Source organism: Gekko japonicus, unplaced genomic scaffold, assembly GCF_001447785.1.
Source record: "Gekko japonicus isolate JY-2015 unplaced genomic scaffold, Gekko_japonicus_V1.1 scaffold1158, whole genome shotgun sequence".
Taxonomy (NCBI): Eukaryota; Metazoa; Chordata; class Lepidosauria; order Squamata; family Gekkonidae; genus Gekko; species Gekko japonicus.
Genome location: NW_015164706.1, coordinates 434,928 through 456,855, shown reverse-complemented (window position 1 = coordinate 456,855; position 21,928 = coordinate 434,928). Strand labels below are relative to the sequence as shown.

The following is a 21,928-nucleotide window of genomic DNA, read 5'->3' as shown; positions in this document are numbered from 1 at the left end:
GGTCAGCCAGGACTCAGCAATAGCAAGGACTCCTCAGGAGAAAAAGAGCTTCCCGAAATCAGCTCTGAATGAGCAGAAACCAGCAAGCAAGAGGATGAGCTGCAGGCTTGTCAGAGTTCACAGCCAACAGCTGATGTAGAGCCACCAGCACCTTCCAGCCCTGTTCCAACAGAGGAAATCCAGGTGGTCCATACCAGCCCTCCAGTTTCACCCACACCCTTTGAGCGCTGGAGATGAAGGCATAGAATGGAGCTTCAGGAAAGAAGACAAAATGCGCATCTCCTGGCCCGATGCCAGCTGCTTGCTGATGATGAGTAGCTGCAAGTAAGACCTATAAAAGCCAGTCAAGGGAGACTTCTCGATGTGGAAGCAATAAGTCACCAGCCTCTTGACTCAGGGTCCACAGCTCTGAACTCTACTCTGTTCCTGCAACCTTTGGGCCAGTTCTTGACTCTGATTCTGGAATCTTCTTCCCTGCGCTTATGAACGACCTTGGACTGTTGGACCTTGCTGCTTGTATAACACTCTGAACTGGACACTGCAACCTCGGTAACTGACCTTTGGACTAAACGTTGACTGTGACCCTGGAATTTGGCTTGGACTGACCTTAGATTCTGACACCTATGTTTACTACCATGTTTACTATGTCCACATTCAAAAGACAGAACTGGGGGGGGGGGCAAATGGGTTGGCTCTTGCTTTACGTTCGGCAGGATCACGGAAACGAGCTGCCACCTGGTGTGCCGCTGAGAAGAAGCACGGTGCCCTCTGCACCCCAGGGATCACCAGGCACAAAGGAGAGGATTAGGCCCCAACCCAAGATTATCCCTGCGTGCACATCTCTATACAAGTGAACATCATACAGTGGAAATTTGTCCCCTACCTTCACCTCTTCCTCAAGTTTTGGAAGCTGCCACCAGTCTGGGCAATCAGTGGGAATGGCCAGTTTGGGGAAATGGGCCTAGATTCTGTCCCTTGCTGTGGCTGAGCTAGTGACCACAGTGAGAAAAAAGAGTGGCAGAGGAGAAGTAGGCCAGGGGAAGGGAGGGAAAGGAATGGAAATATCCCTCCTTATTGCTCCTCTGTCCAGTGCAGTACTAGGCAGAGTCTCCTGTAGAATGCAGAAGTACAGAATGTCAGAACTGCAGTCTCAAGCCCCAGCACCTGTTAATGCGACTACTCTGGGTTCTGCAGCCTGGGCCAGCCCTGCAGGGTCATGGGGGTGGAAGAGCCAATCAGAGGAGAACTGGGGCTATATAAGCTCTGCCTTTGTCTGGGCTCCTCAGTCCTAGTACTTTGGTCAGTGGGAAAGGGTCAGGCTTGTGTTTGCCTACTTCTTAGACTGATAGACTCGGCCTCCTGTCTGCTTATACCTGTGCCTTCTGCCATTGGTTCTACTATTGCTGCACTGGACTTGACCCCCTGCCCAGGCTGTGGCCCCACTGGGTCAAGATCCCTGGCTAGTGAGATTAGCTCCAGCCCCAGAGACGTATAGACGATGGTATTCTTTATCTGATGTTACTGCTGTTGCTTCAGCCAGTAATGGATGGAACTAGACATGGATCTGGGAGACCTCTGCCAGAGACTCCCTGCTGCAGCACTGGGCAACTCACAATCTTTTTCTTTCAGTAAAATTAAGGTGCTTGAAATTATAATGCCAGTTACTGGGAAAACATAATCCAAGGAGGCCCTGCTGGGTCCGACCAGGCCGGTGTCCTATTTCCTACAGTGGCCAGCCAGATGCTTTGGAGAAGCCCACAAGCTGTGTCAGGCAGCCGACATGGAGCAGCCAGGAAGAAGTATCATCGATCTCATTCAGCAGGGCTGGGATGGAGCCTGCAGTCCCAAAGCCTGACTCTACCGTCTCCTTTAAAAAGTTAATGCCCAGGCAAGGGGATGAAATAGGCCAGATTTTGTGCAGGACATAATCTTGCGCCATGATACGTGCACCGTTCAGTCAGCTCCTTTTTTACTGCCTGAGTTAGGGAAGAGAAGAGGACTTGGGCGTTTTTCATGAACGTCGCCATCATTACAGACATCAGTTAGACAGCTGTGCAGAACTGCACTGAGCTGCCGTACGCAGAAAGAGACCCTGAAGTTGGACTGCGGAGATAAGGGAGGACTTGACCCAATATCAAGTGCAGAAAACATTTTCACGCCCACCATTTGTCCAGAGGCAAATGCTGAATATGGAACTTTCTTCCTGGTGCTGATAGAAGTAAGGCGAGACCTGTTCCTTGCGTGCACCTAAAGGAAACTATAAGATAAACCCAATTACATATCCAGATATATGGCCTCTACACCCCTGGCCAAATGCAGAACCAGGGTGGGGGGTGAGCGCCTGAGCTGCCTTTCCAACCCCCATCTTTGGAAACTGTCCTCCGGCCAAGTCCTGCCACTACAGATACAAACACTGCCACCTTAAGCGGAGTTACCACCTTCTAATACCATTGGGGGTTGGCCCAGGGTTGCCTGTTCCTGATCTCTGCTCAGAAATTTCCAGTTTCTAAGAAGGCGTAGGTTTTGTTTAGGTGGTACCTCACACCAGCAAGGCTAGCTTACATGGTACCAAACTCATCCCCTCTCTGTTGGAAACAGTGTGGGGAGAAAGGGTCTTTTCTCCATACATGGTGGGAATGTGTGCATATAAATAATTTTTGGGGAAATGTACTAGTGTCCACTCAAGAAATCACTGGTTTCACCCTGCCTCTGGATCCGGTGGTTATATTGCTTAACTCATGGTCAGCGATCTCGGTGCCAAAGGTCCGTAAGGATCTGATTTTAGTTCTCACGGCAGCTAAGGCGGTCATCGCTCAAAGATGGAAGGATAGACATCCTCCGACGTTGTCTCATTGGCATGCAAAGGTGTGGGATTTCTCCACCTTGGAAAAATTTTCAGTCTACTCAGTTCGCTGTATGCTAGTGTAAGAGGTTCTAGACCCCCTAGACAAATGGTTCCCTTTCCTGGGAAAGGTAGACGCAGAACAATTAGTTTCTGAAAAGTGGTCTTTGTTTAAAACTAGCGGCCACTGCGGCGGGACTGGTGCGACCCGTGCCGAGTTCTTTGACTCGAAACAACGAGGAACAAGGTTCGGGGAACACATTTGGGGAGCGGGGAGACCCTGGTCAGAAGCCCCAACGGGTCAGGAAAGGATGGGCTCGAGAGAGAGACAGAGGAATCCTGCTGTTCAATATGGGTATCCCCGCAGAGGTTACCAATCAGACAGATACCTCTACACCCACGGTTGCAGGAGTTGAGGCTAAGAGGGTAGAAGCACACCAGGATCAGCACACGAGGATGAGAGGAAACACATGGAACAGGGAAGGAGAGGAGGGATTGCGTTGATGGGAAGCACATGGGGCTTGAGGGGAATTATTGTAATGCATTACAAAATAAAAGAAGGAAACCCAAAACACCGGAGAGGATGGCAGCAGAACGTGGAGACTCAGAGAGACGAGAGGCGATTCTGCAGTGGGCGTTAGCTGGAGTGTGATGTAACACCCGGCGCGCTCGGATCTGAGGTGTTTGTTTCCGGACTAGAAGGCTCCCACCACGGCGACCGGGCATACGGCGTCTGGGGGTAACCAGAATCCTGACAACTATGTTAACTATATTCATATACAAGTTTACTTTCTTCCTCGTCCTCTGGAATCTGTTAGATACCAGTACTGTTTGTTGGCTCTTTGTACATAGGTTATTTGCTCATTGTACCTGCATAGTCCAAGCGTGGTGTCACTTGTTACCTAGGCAATTACTATTTTACCTGTACTTCATTTATTGAAAATTCTAATAAAACATTATTTTTTTTGGGGGGGGGGAACAGAAGAAGGCATAGCTGAGGGGAAGAGTTGACCCTTTGATCCCCTTGGTCTTCCAAAAGCCCAGGAATTCCCAGGATGCATGCAGCAAGGGAGCAGTTTTGTCTCGGTGAGAAATAAGTGAATTAAATCATTCCGGGCTCCTGCCAGCTCAGGTCACCTTCCCAACCCTGAAGGGGGCCGCTCAGATCGCCTCTCAGGTCTTGCTGCCGCCCAGTCAGCCTTTGGTGACTGAATGGACGGAGTGGATAAGTCCACTGTGCATCTGGGTCATTCAGACACCACTGATGCAGAAATATAATGGAAGACCCACCCTCAGAGGAGATTGCCTGTTGTGCCTCTGTAGGAGTCACTACTCTGGTCTCGCCTTCCGCCATTCAGGAGCCACACCCAGAGGGTTATAGCAGAAACAGGTGAATAAGGAGGGAAGGTGTAGCCATTTTTGGGACCTATTGTTATTTAAAAGTAAACCTTTTGAGGTTTCAGTGTGCAGGGATGGAGTAGCTGTTCCAGAGCAGTCTGTTCACTGGTGTTTCTCATTTCTGCGGAGGGCAGCCATGTTTGCCAGGTTTGGCACATGACAGGGACTGCTCTGGCGAATGCACCGCACTTCCAACACTCCAGCACTCGGGAACCCAACACGATTCCTGCGGGTTACACATTTCTGAATTAGAGATTTAGAGCAGATTGTCAGCGCTAAACTGGATGTGGCCCAGGAGATTTGTGATCTGTTTGTATGTTTTTCCACTGTAAGGGGGTGGGATTTAGTTTGGGACACCTTAGATCAGGGAAGCAGGAGAGGGGGGGAAAGTCGATGGCCCTCTCACCCAGTGCTGGTTCCCCCATCAAACTAGCAGCTCTTTTCAAGTGAGAAAAAAGGCCAAGGATCTGATCCAAGATCTCCTGCGTCAGAGTGAGGTTGGCCTCCATCCCTGGCGTGTCTCTTGAGACCATAGGAGGGTCTCATGTGATTGACTGCTCACTCAATATTAAAAATAATAATAATTCCACTTAGAAATGTCCCACCATGCTAGATAGAAGGGTGCTCTTCATTTTCTGTGAGGGGAATTCTGTGCATGGAGCCAGCCCGCCCCAAGTCTGAAGAGCCCCAGCCCAGACAGACATTTGTGGGAAGCGGGACTTTGACTTCCTTCACTGTTTGGTATAGTGGTTAAGAGCGGCGTACTCTAATCTGGAGAACCGGGTTTGATTCCCCACTCCTCCACATGCAGCCAGCTAGGTGACCTTGGATCAGTCACAGTACTGTTAGAGCTGTTCTCTCAAGGGCAGTTCTCTCAGAGCTCTCTCAGACCCACCTACCTCATAGGGTGTCTGTAGTGGGGAGAGGAAGGGAAGGAGATTGTAAGCCGCTTTGAGACTCTGAGTGAAGGGTGGGGTATAAATCCAACTCTTCTTCTTCTGTGTCACTTTTCCGTCCACTGAGCTTCTGTTTCTCTTTCAGGTGATGTGTTATATGAGCTTCTTCAGCATCTCTTGAAGCAAAGGAATTCTCATGTGCTATTTTCCCCTTTCTTCCATCCTGGAAATTCAATTCACACCCAGTCGGATGTCATGTTACATCAGAACCACGAGGAAGGTAATGAAAGACAAAGAGATCTTTGTTATGGGAAGCAGTGTCACACACACGGTGGGGAGGTGCTCTAGAAGGAATGGGACGGTTGCAGAAAACAGGGGAAGGGAAACCCTCCATGACAAGACCTGGCTTTGGAAATTGGCATCTCTGCCTTGTAAATTGGCATCTCTGCCACATCTCCTGAGGCAGCCTCAAACCCGGAATCTCAGAAATAGGCAGGACCACTTTATTTATTTAAAACATTTCTGTGCCACCTTACCACCCTATGTAGGGCCCCTAAGGCAATGAATAATCAAAACAATGTTAAAATGCAGATGATAGATAGATAACAACATAAGAGAAGCCAACGTTGGATCAGGCCAATAGCCCATCCAGTCCAACACTCTGTCACACAGTGGCCAAAAACACCAGGTGCCATCAGGAGGTCCAGCAGTGGGGCTAGATAGATAGACAGACAGAGACAGGGAGAGATATATAGTTAAAATATTTCTAACAACTAAATAAAACATATAAAAACATACACAGATGAACAGACAAGGAGGAAAATTAGTGAAGGGACACCAAATAAAAGAAAAGAACTCCTCCTGGCAGAAGACAAAGACAGAGGAGACAGACGAATCTCCCTAGTTCCAGGGTTTCAGTGCCACGAGCAAGAAGTCCCTTTTTGGGGTTGGAATGGGCCAGAGCCCGACACCCGGTGAATTATGGGAGAAGGCCTGATGGAAGTAGAGGGGGATTTTGGCAGAGGCAATGGCAAAGACACTCAAGCCAAGCAGAAAATCATCTTCCCCCAACACAGGCGTGATTTGGGCCATCAGCTGCAGGTTTTGCTCTTTCCCCTGCGAAGAAAGCCCCGGGCCTGAAAATTCAGCTCAAGCCCTGTGATCTGGCAACTCTGATGTCCAGGTGTCCAGAACAATAACTGGCATGGCCAAGCTCCCTGTCCAGCCATCACACAGACACACGCCCATTTCAGCCTTATGTCCTGTCAGAGCCTCAGAAGAGCTCAGAGACGCATTTTCAGGTCTAACATGAAATGGCAACTCTCGCCACCCGTAGTCAGACTTAACCCGGCTTCCTTGTACGCTCCGTACACTGGGTGAATAAACATAGACCTTTGATCCGTTTCCCTCAGATTTGCTTCCAACCACTACAATTAGGGCTTTTAGTTACGGTTTAAAAAAAAAAAGACTTCCTTGGGTAGAAATTAAAAGCCAAGGAGGAGCATTTTGTTTTAATTATGGCTGGCTTCCAGCCACAGACTCTGGGCAGTGAGGGAGGCCCATTGTGCCAAGTGTTCGCAGGCAGGTAATGAGCCCTCCGTGTGTACTTTGACTCACGGGCTCTGCCTCTTTCCTGATCCGCTGCCCAGTGCGGGAACTTGCACAGCTAAAAATAGGCCCCCGCTGCCTCTTGGGGTTTGTTTTCCTAATTCTTCACGGAGTTCTTTGATAGGCTCCAAGCGGCTCTGAGGAAAGGGTCTGGAAGTTCCTTAGCAGGCTGTCACCAGAGGGCTTTCAATAATAACCGTTGAGTCTTTCACACAAATGGTTCTTTTTCTCCAGAATGTTATATGACTCTGAAAGTCATATATGTTTCCTGTGTAATCGTTCCCAAGCTGCATGTCGGTGTGCACAAGAGGTCCCCAACGTGGTGCCCACGGACGCATTTCCTGGCACCCACCAAGGGCTTTAGAAAATGCATGGGGCCTGGTGGGGCTTTCCCCCAGCAAGGCTTCTAATTGCCCATTGGAGGTTTCATTGGCTATGCAGATTTTTTTTTTAAGATTGCCTTAGCGGCAGCTGCTGCCACAGCACAAGAACCTTCACTCAAGGTAAGCTGTGGCAACCATTTTGTGGCTCACTCCACCTCCTGTGGCAGCCATTTTGTGGCAGCACTCATCCTAGTATCTCTGTCAGAATTCTGAAAATGCCCACGGGTTAACATAACACAAGAGAATGGTTTGTCAGAAATAAATTATTTCAATAATACCAGGTTTCTTATGACATCAAAGCATGCACCCACAAAGGAGGCTTCCAGGCGCATCTCTGTATGCTTCAGTGCTCTGGCCTTGCGTCGTTTTACTTAGCCTGTATTGAGGGAGCAGATACTTCTGCGTGAGAAGTGACTGAGCCTATCGCACTTGATGCAGAGACAGAGCAAAATTAAAGGAAGCTTCCTGATGTAGCTCTGCATGAGTCACTGCACTGACCTCACTGACTCCCCCCTCAGTCTGGGAGCACATAGAAGGCACAACAAACTCCTTTATGCAGAAATGTAGAGGTGGAGTCCTCCTTTCATATGTCAGTGGTGAACATTTTCTGGCATAAGAAATGTAGTCTTGCTCATTGTAATATTGAAAGAAAATGCACCTGACTTACCAGAAGACTGGGTGCATTGTCCTAGAGCATATTGCTCCCAGCCTACGCACACTTTGCAGGGGGCGGGGGTTTCAGTTGTTGTCTTTTTAAGTGCTCAGCAGCGTTTTCAACCTTTGGCCTGTGACGGATACCGCTAAGCAACTAGTAGGTTATATCTGGTCTTTGAGCATTTTTTTTTAATCCGACCCCTGGTGATTCTACCAAACTTTAATCAAGGTATAGTAAAAGATTTTCCCAGTTTCTTATGGGAAAGAATAATGTTGTCAAGTTGTAGAGGCTGATGTTACTACAGCCCACTAGCCCCTGCAATTGCCCGCTTGCACAAGTGATAAACAAACACAACCTCTGAAGTGGGGTCGCAGGGAATATTGCCGGGCCTCTTCCATTCTGAGAATAATCACATTATTTGTTCCTGATGAAGGGTGCTTCTGGATCCACCTCTGATGCTACGTCTGCCTCTTAGATTTTGTCCATTATGTGCCCCGAGCACTGTAAATGTTCACCTTTTTAGGGCTGCCCCGAGTGCACGGGCCTTGTAGCCGGGGAGGCCTTATGCCTAGCTGCAGCTACTTTATTACATACAGAGCCTGGCCGCTCATGTGGGGACCATGTTCAATAATGCTTAACCACGCAGTGGCTTGGTTTACGAGCCACTTGCAAGTTGCTGTCAGCGTGGTCAAACATGTGACAGACTGTATTCAGACAGTTCTCGTGTGTTCTCAGCTGTTCAGGAAAGCATCCCTCACCACCATCTCCCCTCCTCTTCTACTATTGGTCACGTACTCCGAGTACAGAAAACATTTCCCAGCGAGTGGCTGGCTGATGTGAGGTGTCTCTCGCTCTGGTCTCTCCCAAGTCGTGTGACCTGGTGTTTCTTAACAGGAAAAGCAAGCGGGGGGTGGGGGTGGTACTGCTGCCATTGCTGTTTCAAACGTGCCACTCTTAACCAAGAGACAGTGAGCTCCATGACCGTCTGTGCTCTACACAGTTCAGTGTACATCCCTCCCCCAATCAATCCCATTTGTATCTCCACTTTTCCTCTAAAGAGCTTGTGGTGGCAGACCTAGAGCGTTGGTGTTCACAGCTGCTCTGTGAGGTAGGTTAGCTTGAGAGAAAGTGCCCAGGGTCACTTCTGAGCAGGGAGTTAAATGAGCTCTCCCAGATTAAAGAAGAGGAAGAAGAAGAGTTGGTTTTTATACCCCGCCTTTCTCTACCTGAAGGAGTGTCAGAGTGGCTTACAAGCGCCTTCCCTTCCTCTCCCCACAACAGGCACCCTGTGAGGTAGGTGGGGCTGAGCGAGCGCTGAGAGAACGGTGACTGGCCCAAGGTCACCCAGAAAGCATCTTCAGAAAACAGCCGGCCAATGGGATAGTCTGGGTTAACTGGCTGTTGACAATGATGTTAGTGTTGGGCCAGGTATTTGCCTCTTTGGGAATAATGGTCTCCTGAACTAAGTTTGAATCAGAAGAAGCGTGCATGCGTGTGAGCGCTTATAGTCAGAATTAAACTTGGTTGGTCTCCAAGGTGGCACTGGACTCGAACCTTGTCCTGTTGCTTCAAACCGACATGGCTGCCCACCTGGATCTCCTGAACTGTTTATCTTCACAGCCCTGGCTCTTTTTTTTTTTCTTTTTTAGCAAGCCGGTAGGAAGAATTGTATTCCCACATCAGCAGCCACACAAGGGCCTGAAATGCACCTAAATTTCCCCCCCCCCCCTAAATCCAGGCTTGCAGTGTTGTTTCTCGAGGGGCTGGCCTGGCTCTGGATTTTCACCGCCTGCTGCCCATTTGGCTATGGCTGGCCTAAATAGTTGAACAAAGACGGACCTTTCTTGTTTATGACTCTGGGCAAATGAATCATACCATCCACACCGGTGCCGCTTCCTCCTCAGCCTGAACAAGGAAGCTGGTGGTTGCTGGCAGGACACTTTTGGGGGTGGGCAAGCCGATGCGTGGGCACGGAGTCAGCACAAGGTCATGCTGCAAATGCTGGAGGAGCCCCGTTTCCTCAGCAGAAGGTGCCTCTCTTCCTCCTCGAGGCCTGCAGCGTGTATCCGTGTGCAGAACAAAGAGACCATTCTCTGCTCTCTGAAGGCAGACATGAAAAAGGAGTCGTGGCAGTCAGAGGCTGAGAAATTAAGATGCAAATCCAGCTGCTGCCTCTACCCGGTGACTGGGCTGGCCCTCCGGTCGAGCGGCTGGTTTGGGGGTGCCAAGCCAAGGCACCTAACAGTCAGGGCTTTTCATGCAGAAAGGAGGAGGGTTTGGGGGCATGTTCCAAGTGATGTGGGTGGAACAGAACCGAATCCAGAGGCAATGCTAATGTCCTTGCTCCACCCAGCAGCAACACTTGTTGGATGGTCCCCCAGTCTGTCCAGCCTCAGATGGAGTCTGTACAGAAAGGTTTGTTCGTGGGAATGGGGATCATAGGTCCCGTTCACACTGGCCGATTTGAGCCGGGAGCGGGACAGTTCGGGGCCGGATCAAACCGGCGCGATCACACCACAACATCTGGGAAGCGTCTTGCTTCCGTGGCCGAACTGTCCCTTCCCCGCAGAAATCCGCCCCAAACCGAACCCCCTACCTTAGGTGGTTCAAATGGGAGAGGCGCTTCTAACCGGGCGTTTGATCGCCGGCGCGTCTTTGCGCCGGCACAACCCCGGCCCGGATCCGAACTGCGCATGCTCAGACATGCGCAGTTCGGCCGGCCCCCGGTTAGGGCCGTATTTTCTCCCCGGCGTTTGATCGCGCCGGGGAGAAAAGGCGGCGCGGCCGGGGGATCCGGGGGATCCCGCCACGCCGTGTCAACGTTGGCGCGGCTTTTAAAAGCCGCGCCTCAAGAGGCTTTTTTCCTGTCGTCTGGCAGGGGCCATACCAAGGCAGTGGTGGAGAATGTTTTCAGCAGTGTTTGCATAGCACAGTGTTATTGATACCACGTAACCAGATAAGTGGAGCTGCGGTGGCTCAAGTGGTTAAGACGCTGAACTGCAGGCTGTGGAAGGTCAGTAGTTCAGCAGTTCGAGACCCAGGTTGCCGCATGACGGAGTGAGCTCCCGTCTCTAGTTCCAGCTCCTGCCAACCTAGCAGTTCGATAGCCAGAAATTGCAAGTAGATAAATAGGTACCACTTCGGTGGGAAGGTAACAGCGTTCCGTGCGCCTTGGTGTTTAGTCATGCCGGCCACATGACCACGGAAACATCTTTGGACAGCGCTGGCTCTTCGGCTTGGAAACGGAGATGAGCACCGCAACCCTAGAGTCGGACTCGACTGGCTTTCGAGCAGGGGAACCTTTACCTTTACCTTTTAACCAGATAAGTGCATAGAGCTGTCAAAAAGGACACTGCAGAGCTGGGGAAAGTACCGAGGAGAGCAACCAAGATGCTTAGTGGGTTGGAGCACCTTCTCCATGAGGAAAGGCCGAAGAGTCTGGGACTTTTCCGTTTCGAAAAGAGACGAGTATAAAGGGGGCAGGGTCGAGGTTTATAAAATTATGCACAAGTTGGAGAGTGTTGAAAACGAGAATTTTTTCTTCCTCTCCCAAAATACTAGAACTAGAGAGCATCCACTGAAGCGGACGGGTAGCAGATTCAGGGTGGACAAAAGGAAATACTCCTTTACACAGAGAGCGACTAAAATGTGGAATTCACTGCTGGAGGACGTAGTGGTGGCCGTGGGGATAAACAGCTTTAAAAGGGGATTAGATCGATTCATGGAGGATAGGTTCATCAGCGGCTACTAGCCATGGTGACCAAGGGGAACCTCCATGTTCAGAGACACTAAACTTCTGAATCCCAGAGCCAGGAGGCAACATCAGGGGAAGGCCTCAGCCTCTGTGCCCTGTTGTTGGCTGTCCAGAGGAACTGCTTGGCCACTGTGTGGGACAGGATGCTGGACTAGATGGACCACTAGTCTGTTCCAGCAGGGCTCTTCTCGTAGTCTTATGTCAGTGAGGAGGATCTGAGCATGCAGCTATTTGAAGCCAGTGGAGATAATTATGTTTCTGCTTTGCCCATTCTGATAAATATCATCAAAGCATGTTGGGATTTGTAGGAGTCATCCATTCCCACAGAGACCCTTTTTTTGGGGGGGGGGTTTACCCTCTGAGTTCAAGCATTCCCCACCATTGCCTTCATCCCAGTTTTGGGACAGAAAGGATGCATATCGTAAGCAGGCAGGGTCCCGTGATCCCCCCCCCCCGATGTTGAAATGTTTTGAGCTGCATTCTTTGAGTGTTAGGCATGGGCTTAATTATTTCCTGTTGATTTAAGCAAGATTTGAACATACATAGCTTTGGCTGGATCATGCTGACAATGTTTTTTTTAATTATTTTTAATGTTGTAACAAAACAAAACAGAAGTCCAATGGCTCCTTAAAGACTAATAATCTTTGTCCCAGCATTTAGCCTGTTCAGTGTTTTGTAGGAAATAGTTACAAGAATGGGCACAGTAATAAGATCAATGAAAAAAGAAAAAAGAACTGTGACAATTTAGCGCTTGGTACTATATTCATAAATCATAATATACAATAACAGAAAAAAAGTAATATATATAGTGAATATAGACGGTGGTCTCCGGAATGGTGTGCCGTTTCGACAATGAACTTCTTCTGAACAAGGATGTGTACATAAACTGTCTTTCAACAATTCATTTCTCTTGGTGACGTATTGAAAATATACTGTTGATTCACTTCATCATAAAGCTATGCTTACAGCTATGTTCTTCATTATAGCCCATTGAAGAACATAGCTGTAAGCATAGCTTTATGAAAGGCACACCATTCCGGAGACCACCGTCTACATTCACTACATATATATTACTTATTTTCTATTATTGTATATTATGATTTATGAATATAGTACCAAGCGCTAAATTCTCTCTGGTTATCTTCGCTCTCTTTTCTTTTTTGTCTCTTGTTTTTCCATTATTGCTGCCGATTGAGTACTTACTCCTTCTTCAGGCGCTAAATTGTCACAGTTCTTTTTTCTTTTTTCATCAGTGTTTTGTAGGAGACAAATCTTTGCCAATTCAGGATTAATTAATTGACGCTGATGGGCTTTTCCTTTTGAACGAGAGAGTTCTGGACTATTTGCATGTTAGATGAAGCGAGGGTGGAATCATTTCAGTTGTATGACTGTGCGTACAATACCAGTTTCCAGCTATATTGAACAGAATCCCTCCTTTAGAAGTGTGTGAGGCATCTGTTAATCTAAAACATAAAGGGCCAACTGCTGTATTCTGAGGGTCCTCGTTTTTCTCTACTCTGCATTCCAGTAGTATATTTTTGCAGCTCAACCTCATTTCCTCATACATTTATAATAACTCAGGGCTCTGTGTGTCCCAAGAAGTTCAGAATGTTGTAGCTGGGGCAGACTTTAGCTTCCTGCATGTTTCCAGACATTTTTTTAAACAAAAAACCTTGAAACAGGGCAATGAGTGTCGACATCTCAGCAGCCAGAGTGGAAAATGAACAAGATTCTCAGTGGTTCAGCATCCAGGTACCCAGAAAACCCAAATATATTTTTTGCAAAATAGCAAAAGATTGCAGAATCTCAAGTGGTTAAGACGCTGAACTGCAGGCTGTGGAAGGTCGGTAGTTCAGCAGTTCGAGACCCGGGTGCCGCATGACGGAGTGAGCTCCCATCTCTAGCTCCAGCTCCTGCCAACCTAGCAGTTCAAAAGCAAGAAATTGCAAGTAGATAAATAGGTATCACTCCGGTGGGAAGGTAACAGCGTTCCGTGCGCCTTGGTGTTTAGTCGTGCCGAACCTTTACCTTTACCTTTTTAAGTGCAACTGAACAACAACAACAACAAGAAGCAATTTGCATATCTGTCCAAGTTGCGTGATTTTTACAGGTCAAAGATTTGGGGGGAAATAATTTAAAGCACGGAGTCAGAATCAATATTCTGTAATACAGACCGTGTAACCCATCAGTAAGGGCTTTGCATAGGGTCAGGCATACCGGGGGCAGAGCACCAAGGAAATATTGCGTCATGATATGAAATCCCTCTTCCTCCGCTAACTTTCAAAAACAATTTTCCTTAAAAGCAAATTCTTCATCCTTCCTTGCTTAAAATTTGAGAGGACCAAGAGGAAGAGAATAAAATAAGACGGCTTGACCGGGTGCCTTGGGCCGTCCCCGATCCATCGTTCTACACAATTTATGCTTTTTCTCTTCCCTCTACAGACAATTTCATCCAGCGACCGTCGAGACAATCAACAGATGCAGGCCACCACAACCTGCCCACTATTGAACTGTTACATCGTTCGAGATCACCCATCAATGCCAACCACAGGCCTTCTCCGGAGCCTGAGCAGCGATCACTGAAATCCCCGCTAGAGAACACTGTTCGTCGCCTTTCACCAGCAGACCGGCTCTCAGGGACAAGACACCACCAGGAGAACAACCACCAGGAGTCTTACCCTCTCTCTGTGTCTCCCGTGGAGAACAACCACTGCCCAACCCCTTCCGACGTACTCCAGAAGCCTTCCAGCCCCCGCCAGGAGAACACCCGCGTGATCCAGCTGATGCCCAGCCCCATCATGCACCCCTTGATACTCAACCCCAGGCACTCCGTGGATTTCAAGGCCTCCAGGTTGTCCGAGGACGGGCTGCACAGAGAAGTCAAGCCCATCAACCTGTCCCACCGGGAGGAGCTGGCCTACATGAACCACATCATGGTGTCGGTCTCCCCTCCCGAAGAGCACGCAATGCCCATTGGAAGGATAGCAGGTTAGTGGGACGCGATACGGGTCTCGTGTGCTTGTGTGGGATCGGCCGCATGTTTTCTGGAGCAGCTGTGGACTCTTGTGAACAGGAGTAGCGTTTTGTTTTTAAAGGGATGTCGTGTGAAATGCGCAGGATCTCCTGCCTTCATTTAAAGATACAAATAGTCCAGCATTGGGTTGGATCTTGCCTAGCGTTTCCGCTGATGGCGCTTTCTGCAGATCGCACTCCTCCCTGCAGACCTCTAACTCTCCTCTTGGGTTCCCCTGTCCTCTGGAAGCATTTAGAGGAGATGGGAGGGAAGGCTGTAGTGGAAGGCGGAAGGTGAGAAGGTCTTGCTCCTGTGATGGAAATCCTTCCATTCGGCAGTCATTTTCAGCAGGGCCCAAGCCGTTGGAAGTGGGCCAGTATTACTGAAGCTAATGGGTACATAAAGTTTGAAAGAGACTTGACCGAGAGCAGAAAGCGGTCAGTGGCGTACAGTATAGTGTACTTTAAAGTGGTACTACTTTTGGGCTTCACCGCAACAAATGCATATGGCCACCCTTTGGAATGTGTCACTTTCAAGATAAACGTCCATGCTGATGTGGGGCAGAGAACTTGTGCGGCTGCCCCAAACCTTCCATGAACTGGAGAGATAGGAGACTGCCACTGTTCTTGCTGCAAGAAGGGCATGGGAGGTCTCAGTCTGGTGGGAGTTTGATGCCCACACAAGTAGCCCACGCGCCAAGTAATTATTTGCAGGAGTGAATGGGGACCTGCTTGTTATTACAAAAAACAAGGCTGCAGAAGGAGGATGTTCAGAGGAGCTGCAGGCAATCAATCTATGAGTTGTAGAAATTCACCCGATGCATTTGAAGGCAGGGTTCTTTGGGCAGGGCGATTTCCCCACTGCTTACACAGGAGAGACATTTTCCTCCTTTCTGCTTTGTGGCTGCTTGTAGTTGTGACTGCATAATTTGTGCTCTTGAGTTTCTTTGGCAACAGCAGAGGAGCCTACTGCAGGCCCCAGGTGTCCCCAACTCTGTGCCCATGTGCTCCTTGATGCCCACCAATACTTTTCCTGACACCCGCCAGGTGTTTATTAGAATTTGGGTGGGGCTTTTGCCCAGCAAGGTTTCTGATTGGCCACCGGAGCTTTGATTGGCTGTGCAAACTTTTAAAAAAGATCACTCGGGCAGCAGTTGTCGTCACAGCACAAGAAAGGTAAGCTGCGGCACCTGTTTTGTGGCTGACTTTGCCTCCTGTGACCGCTGTTTTGTGGCCGTGCACACCAGGCTATGTCAGAATTCCAGAAGTGTTCACAGGCTGGGAAAGGTTGCGGATCCCTGCTGTAGACAGAACCAGGGCTATTTTTGGGCAGGAACGCACAAGAACGGAGTTCCGGCTGGCTTCCAAGTTGGCCACACCCAGCAGGAACTCATTAGCATAATAGGCCACACCCAACAGCAGAGACTCATTAGGACTGGCTACATTAGGGGTGTGTGGCCTAACATGCAAAGGAGTTCCTGCTACAAAAAAGCCCTGGGTTTTGACAACAAACAAGGTAAACAGAATAAGAAGCAAAAGGTGAGTGTGGCTGGATGACCACACTTCTGGTAACATGGGGGTGTGGCCTAATGTGCCAATAAGTTGTGCTGTCAGGGGTGTGGCCTAATATGCTAATGAGCTTCTGCTGTTGGGTGTGGCCTATTATGCTAATGAGTTCCTGCTGGGCTTTTTCTACCAAAAAAGCCCTGGACAGAACCGCACGTCGTAATCCGCATTGGCTGTCACCAAAACGGGGAGCCTCCCACGCACAACATCTACTTACAGTGTGACCTAAAACCACAACATGACTTCTTCCCAGCCCCTGGCAGCCAGTGAGAGGAGTGGGGGGGAGGGCAGCACATCATTAGCAATGTGTATAATCAAGGCTTCCCTTGCAGTCACAGTCTCCTCAAGCATAATTCCCACATTCATTTTTTTATTATTTGAGTGTGTGTGCGCACATGCGCATGCGTGCACAACCTTGGAAGTCATGGTGACTTCTCTCGTCCCCTACTGGAGCTAGGACGTTTTCGGAGAGGTGGCTGGATAGAACCTGCCTCTGTGTCCTGGCCCTGGTATTCCTTGGAGATCTCTCTTCCAAGTTAACACTCCCTGAGGCCCGCAGTAGCAGGGGAGGGTGTGTTTAAAAAAAAACCCCTAAATAATCAAAGTACTTCCCAGGGCTGGTCCTGCTTGGCTTCCGAGATCCGACAAGATTGGGCTTGCCTGGGCTACCCAGGTCAGGGCCTCACATTCATTTTTGATACGGTGACGCTACCACAGTCAGCGCAGATTGTATGACATTGAACTACTAACGATTACTTAAAGCCTTCCTGTGTTTGCCCTGGCAGAACTCCTGACCTGGATAGCCCAGGCTAGCCCGATCTTGTCAGATCTCGGAAGCTAAGCAGGGTCGACCGTGGTTAGTATTTGGATGGGAGACCGCCACGGAATACCAGGGGCATGAGGCAGAGGCAGGCAATGGCAAACCACCTCTGGAACGTCTCTTGCCTTAAAAACAAGTCTAGCTCGCCACCTAGTGGTGCCGAATGCTAAAAGAGCTAGAACTTCTATCAGGCAATCTTAGGATTTCCTGGCTATACTATACACACTGCCATATGGTAATTATTATTACTGACAGAACTGGGATTCTGGTTCCTCATGAGGGATTAATGGCTTAGGGTGCAATCCAGGTAAGCCCTGTTAAATTCGGTGGAAGGAAATTACATGTGTTTAAACCGTTACCATTGCAACCAACAGGGCCTACCAGTGCTCATGTTTGCCCACATCATATCCACTACTTGCGCTCCTTTCCCCATCTCACAATGTGAAATGGGTTTGCAGGAAAGTACTTTAGCACTGAAAAAAAATGAATTTATTTTGAGAAGTGCCATGAATGAAAACAAGATGCCAGGAAAGGATTACTCAGAAACCGGCAGTCATTATTTGTCAGGACGGTCCAAGGTATGATTGCTTTAGATGATAGAAACAGGATGCTGGCAGATCACATTAACCTTGCTTTCATTTTCCTTAAAGAAATAACAGAGGATATATTTTTTCTTGTAAGATGGATCAGAATAAGGATTGGCAAGGGGTGTCCCATGAACAAGTGAAGCTGAGTCAGAGATGTGATATATGAAATCAGAGATGTGACGCTGGCGCGTGTTGCATAATTGCAAGATCGGGAACAGTCACGTGAACATACACAGGTGCTTGGTTCTGAGTCAGTCCGTTGGTCCCTCGCTGTCCTCTGCTTTCTCTAGCTGGACTTCCCCTTGGTTCTCTCACGAAGATCTTTCCTAGTCCCGCTGCTCTGAGGTGCTTTTGACTCTGAGCCACTAAAAAGGGAAGCTGGTAATGTGTTGCATGTGAAGCGCATGATGGATACCTAGGCTTCCCAAGTCCCCCTGGAGGGTGGGGAAACCCCCACCCCAGAGGCCTGTTCCCCGCCGCCGGTGGATCGGGGCCCGGGGGGAACCCCACCCCGACGTGCACGTCACCCGGAAGTGACGCGGCCGCGCCGGGCACGCTGGGGGCGGGGCCACTGTCATCTGAGGGAAAACTCTATGGTTTTCCCTCGGATGGTCGTGGCCCCACCCCCAGCGTGCCCGGCATTGTCACATCACTTTTGGGTGACGTGCGTGCGGTGCGCGCTTTGCGCGCGCGTGCTCCAGCCGCAGCACAGGAGTCCCCCGGTAAGGAGAAATTTCGACTTGGCAACCCTATGGATACCTAAGCTACGCCCACCCCCACATTGATTTTAAATGTTACTTTTGCAAATATTCTTATCTTGTGATGCTGAACTTTGCCCCCAGAGCAAATCCAAGGCTTCTGGATACTTTTGTCTGCTCCATTAAAACCCCAAGGCCACAAGTTATCACTTGCCTTAGCAGATAGCTCTTATCCAAACCCAAGAAAACGTTTGTGTGCCCAATACTGTGTTGTAATGCAGCACAGGTCTAAAGTGTTTAACTTCAGAAAAGAAGCTGGTTGACACTCCGCTGTGTCTGTTATTGGACGGCTGCCTGACTACCGCCCCGCATAATTTGGGCGTGGGTCTGGAGGCCGTGGTGGGGTGGTGTCAGCAAGCTGCCATGGTGTTCTGTGTTATTTGTGTCTTTGTACAGTTGCTCACCCCCCCCTGCCTGTTCGCTAGTATTCTCTTCTGCTGTAATGCCTAAGCCAAACAACTGGAGGATGTATTGGGGGAGTTCGCTTCACTGCCAGCTTGTTGCTTTTAGAGCCTGGGAACTGCACCTGTGTTATGTCTGGAGATAGCCTGGTTCTCAGGGAATGAGCGCGAACCCGTTTTAGCTTACCCGCCAGCGGGAAGGTGACCTATTGGTTATGTACCTGTTTCAAATCCCTTTATTATGCTTGCCCTAACCGTTTGTAGTCAGTTCTAACAAAGAACGTGTTTGAGTATCTTCCAATGCTTTGAAATAAAATCTTGCTTTTAAAACGTGGATTTATTCTCGATGCTTGGGATCCCAACAGGTGGTTAAAAAAGAGCAGGCTGAGACCGAATCCAGCAAAGACAGAGGTTCTGTGGCTGGGGAGTGGGGGCTTCAGGGGCGTCGTTGATACCAGCGCAGTCCATCAAGAGTTTGGGCATGGTCTTGGATGCCTCCTTAACTATGGAGGCCCAAGTCATGCACATTTGCCAGGTTGGCATTTTTCCATCTGCGGCAGGCTCAGCAATTGGCCCCTTTCTTTTCGTGCCCTGACCTAGCCACAGCAATCCATGCAGCAGTCACCTCCAGGCTAGACTACTACAACTCGCTTTATTCTGGCCTGCCCTTGAGTCTGACCTGGAAGCTCCAACTGATCCAGAACGTGGTGGTGCAAGTCCTGATGGAAACATCACGAACAGCACACGTACGGCCTGTGCTGTGCCAGCTACACTGGCTCCCAGTGTAGTACCAAGTCAGGTTCAAGGTTTTGGTGTTGACCTTTGAGGCCTTGAGTGGTCTGAGACCCACGTATCTACGGGACCACCTCCTCTGGTATGTTCCCAGGAGAGTGTTATGCTCCGTGGATAACAATCTGCTGGTGATCCCCGGGCCCAAAGATGTCTGGCTGTCCTCAACTAGAGGTCCTGGCCCTGACCTGGTGGAACTTTCTGCCGGATACCACCAGAGCTCTGCAGGATCTAATGCAATTCCACAGGGCCTGTAAGGCAAAGATGTTCTGCCATGCTTTCGGTTGAGGGAAGGGACAGTTTCCATCATGGCTGGCACCCTCTCCTTTCATCCAGATGTGTTTTTGTGTTCCTCCTATTCCCCTGCCCATGAGGTGGTGGTCCAGAATGGGACGAAGTTATATAATCTCATCATCTTGGATTCTTTGACGTGTATTTGTAATTTATTGTTGTGTGTATTTTAATTCTGCTGTTTTTATGCTCTCTCTATATTGTTGTACATCACCCAGAGCCCTGTGTCAGCAGTAACTGGGCGATTCAGAAATAATAATAATAGTAATAATAATAGTAATAGTAATAATAATAATAGTTATTGTTATTATTTGGAAAGCAGAAATGAAAAAGACAAGGCAGCAATAAGCAGCCAAGGCAAAACACAGAGGCATATCTCACGTCCTGTAGGTATTTGGTCAAATAAAGACTGGGGCAGTAGCTTAGCATTTCCAGAGCAGCTGACTTACCCTGGATTCATTCGTGGTGGCATTTGGCAAAGCTCTGCCTGATCAGCGCTGCATCAGACTGCAGGGGGAGATCCATGATTCATACCAAGAATTCCTTTCACAAAGAAAGCTAGCATGTCATGGAACAGGAGTCTAGACTATCTCCCTGATGCACTAGCTTTGACAGCAGAAATTTTGTCCATGCAGGTAAAATTTAGAATCAAGAACCCTCACTAACAGTCTTAAATTGTACCACTGGAGTTTCCACATCTGTGAGAATTAGACTTCTGTTACATCACTACATTGTGAGTGGAGAATTTCCTCGCAGCCAGTAGCTCAGCAGCCCTGTGTGGTAATCCGTGGGGTCAGTGACGGGCCCTGGTTTTTTCGCCCACTAGGCGAGGATACATTCTGGCACGCCCCCCCCCCAGGACGGGGGCGGGGTGCGGGGGGGGGGGGGGACGAGCTGCAAATGCATGCGGGGGGCAGGATCGCTCGAGGGGAGGGGGCCTGTGCCAGGCTGCAAAAGGAGCTCCAATGAGACTGCGGGGGCGGCAGAGGGCGAGCGGCACTTAGCTGTCGTCCTGGGCTGTTCCCCAGGCCTGTCCCCGCCGCCCCCCCCGCCTCCTTCTCTTTCTGTCTGGGGGGCTGCAAAGAGGGGAGTCTCTTGCCGGGGACGGAGCAAAAAGCTAGCAAGGGAGGCTTCCTGTGTGGGGCGAGGAGGGGATGAGTCCAGCCAGAATGGCGCCCTTGTCGAGCCATTGCCCTAGGCAACAATCTAAAATTTAACAATAACGGGCCAGCCCTGCTTGGGGTCTAAAATCAGCTTGAAGACAGAAGCCGGGCCTGCTAAGCCCAAAGCTAAAGGGGTCAGGGGGAGAAGATACAACTCTGAGCGAAATTCCTGCAAGGTTTTTCTTTTAGGGATTGGTTTCCTTCCTTAGTTTAGGTTAAGATCCACCAAAGAAGGTGCCATTTGCAGTGTTCAGAGAGAAACTGAAAAAGAGAGCCCGTTAGGAAGATGTAAGCCAAGTTCAGCGTTAGGAAGATGTAAGCCAAGAAGGAAATTGCAAGATTGCTTAAATGCCTATGACAGGAGAAGGTTCCCCAGCTAGATCTGATTATACGAAATCAGACATTATTTGCTAAAACATTTACTCAGCTGGGCAAACAGTGAGATAGTGTTGTCTGATATTTAACATAGTGTTGTCTGATATTTAACATAAAATCCCTAGAAAGCACAATCTTCTGCAACAGAATAAAGTTGGTGGCCTCTTCTGTCACAGGGGAATTCAGTGTGATTCTCCCGCAGGGCCACCATCAGCACCCTCTGAGGTGGAACCGCTGCCAGGAGTCGGACCCAGGACTTTTGTTGGGGCCCACTGCCACCCATGCATCTCTCCTGCAACAAGCCTGCACCCATGCTCCCAGCTACCCAGAGTCATTGAGGGAAGGGCACACGGGTGGTGCACAGTGGTGGCGCTCCTTGTGGCAATGACAGGGGGTACAGGGAACTGAGCATGGACAGTGGGGTGGCTTGCAGGTGTGGGGGTGGAAGGGAGGGCATGAAGGGGCTCTGCCCAAAACCTGGAACTGGCCCTGTTCTCCTGTGTGATTTCACAGGAATTCAGTCTGGTCTGGTCTGGTCTGGTCTGGTCTGTTCTCTCTCTCTCTCTCTCTCTCTCTCTCTCTCTCTCTCTCTCTCTCTCTCTCTCTCTCTCTCTCTTTTTTTTTTTTCTT

General features: G+C 49.3%; 1 protein-coding gene across 1 annotated transcript in view; it reads left to right on the top strand.

The window, feature by feature from the left end:
* Positions 1 to 21,928, top strand: part of ETV6 (ets variant 6) — a 178,915-nt gene that overhangs the window by 130,633 nt on the left and 26,354 nt on the right. Inside the window, exons 5-6 of the mRNA XM_015409519.1 lie at positions 5,282 to 5,416; positions 13,979 to 14,524. Of these exons, the coding sequence (XP_015265005.1) occupies positions 5,282 to 5,416; positions 13,979 to 14,524 (681 nt within the window). The remainder of the gene's footprint in view (positions 1 to 5,281; positions 5,417 to 13,978; positions 14,525 to 21,928) is intronic.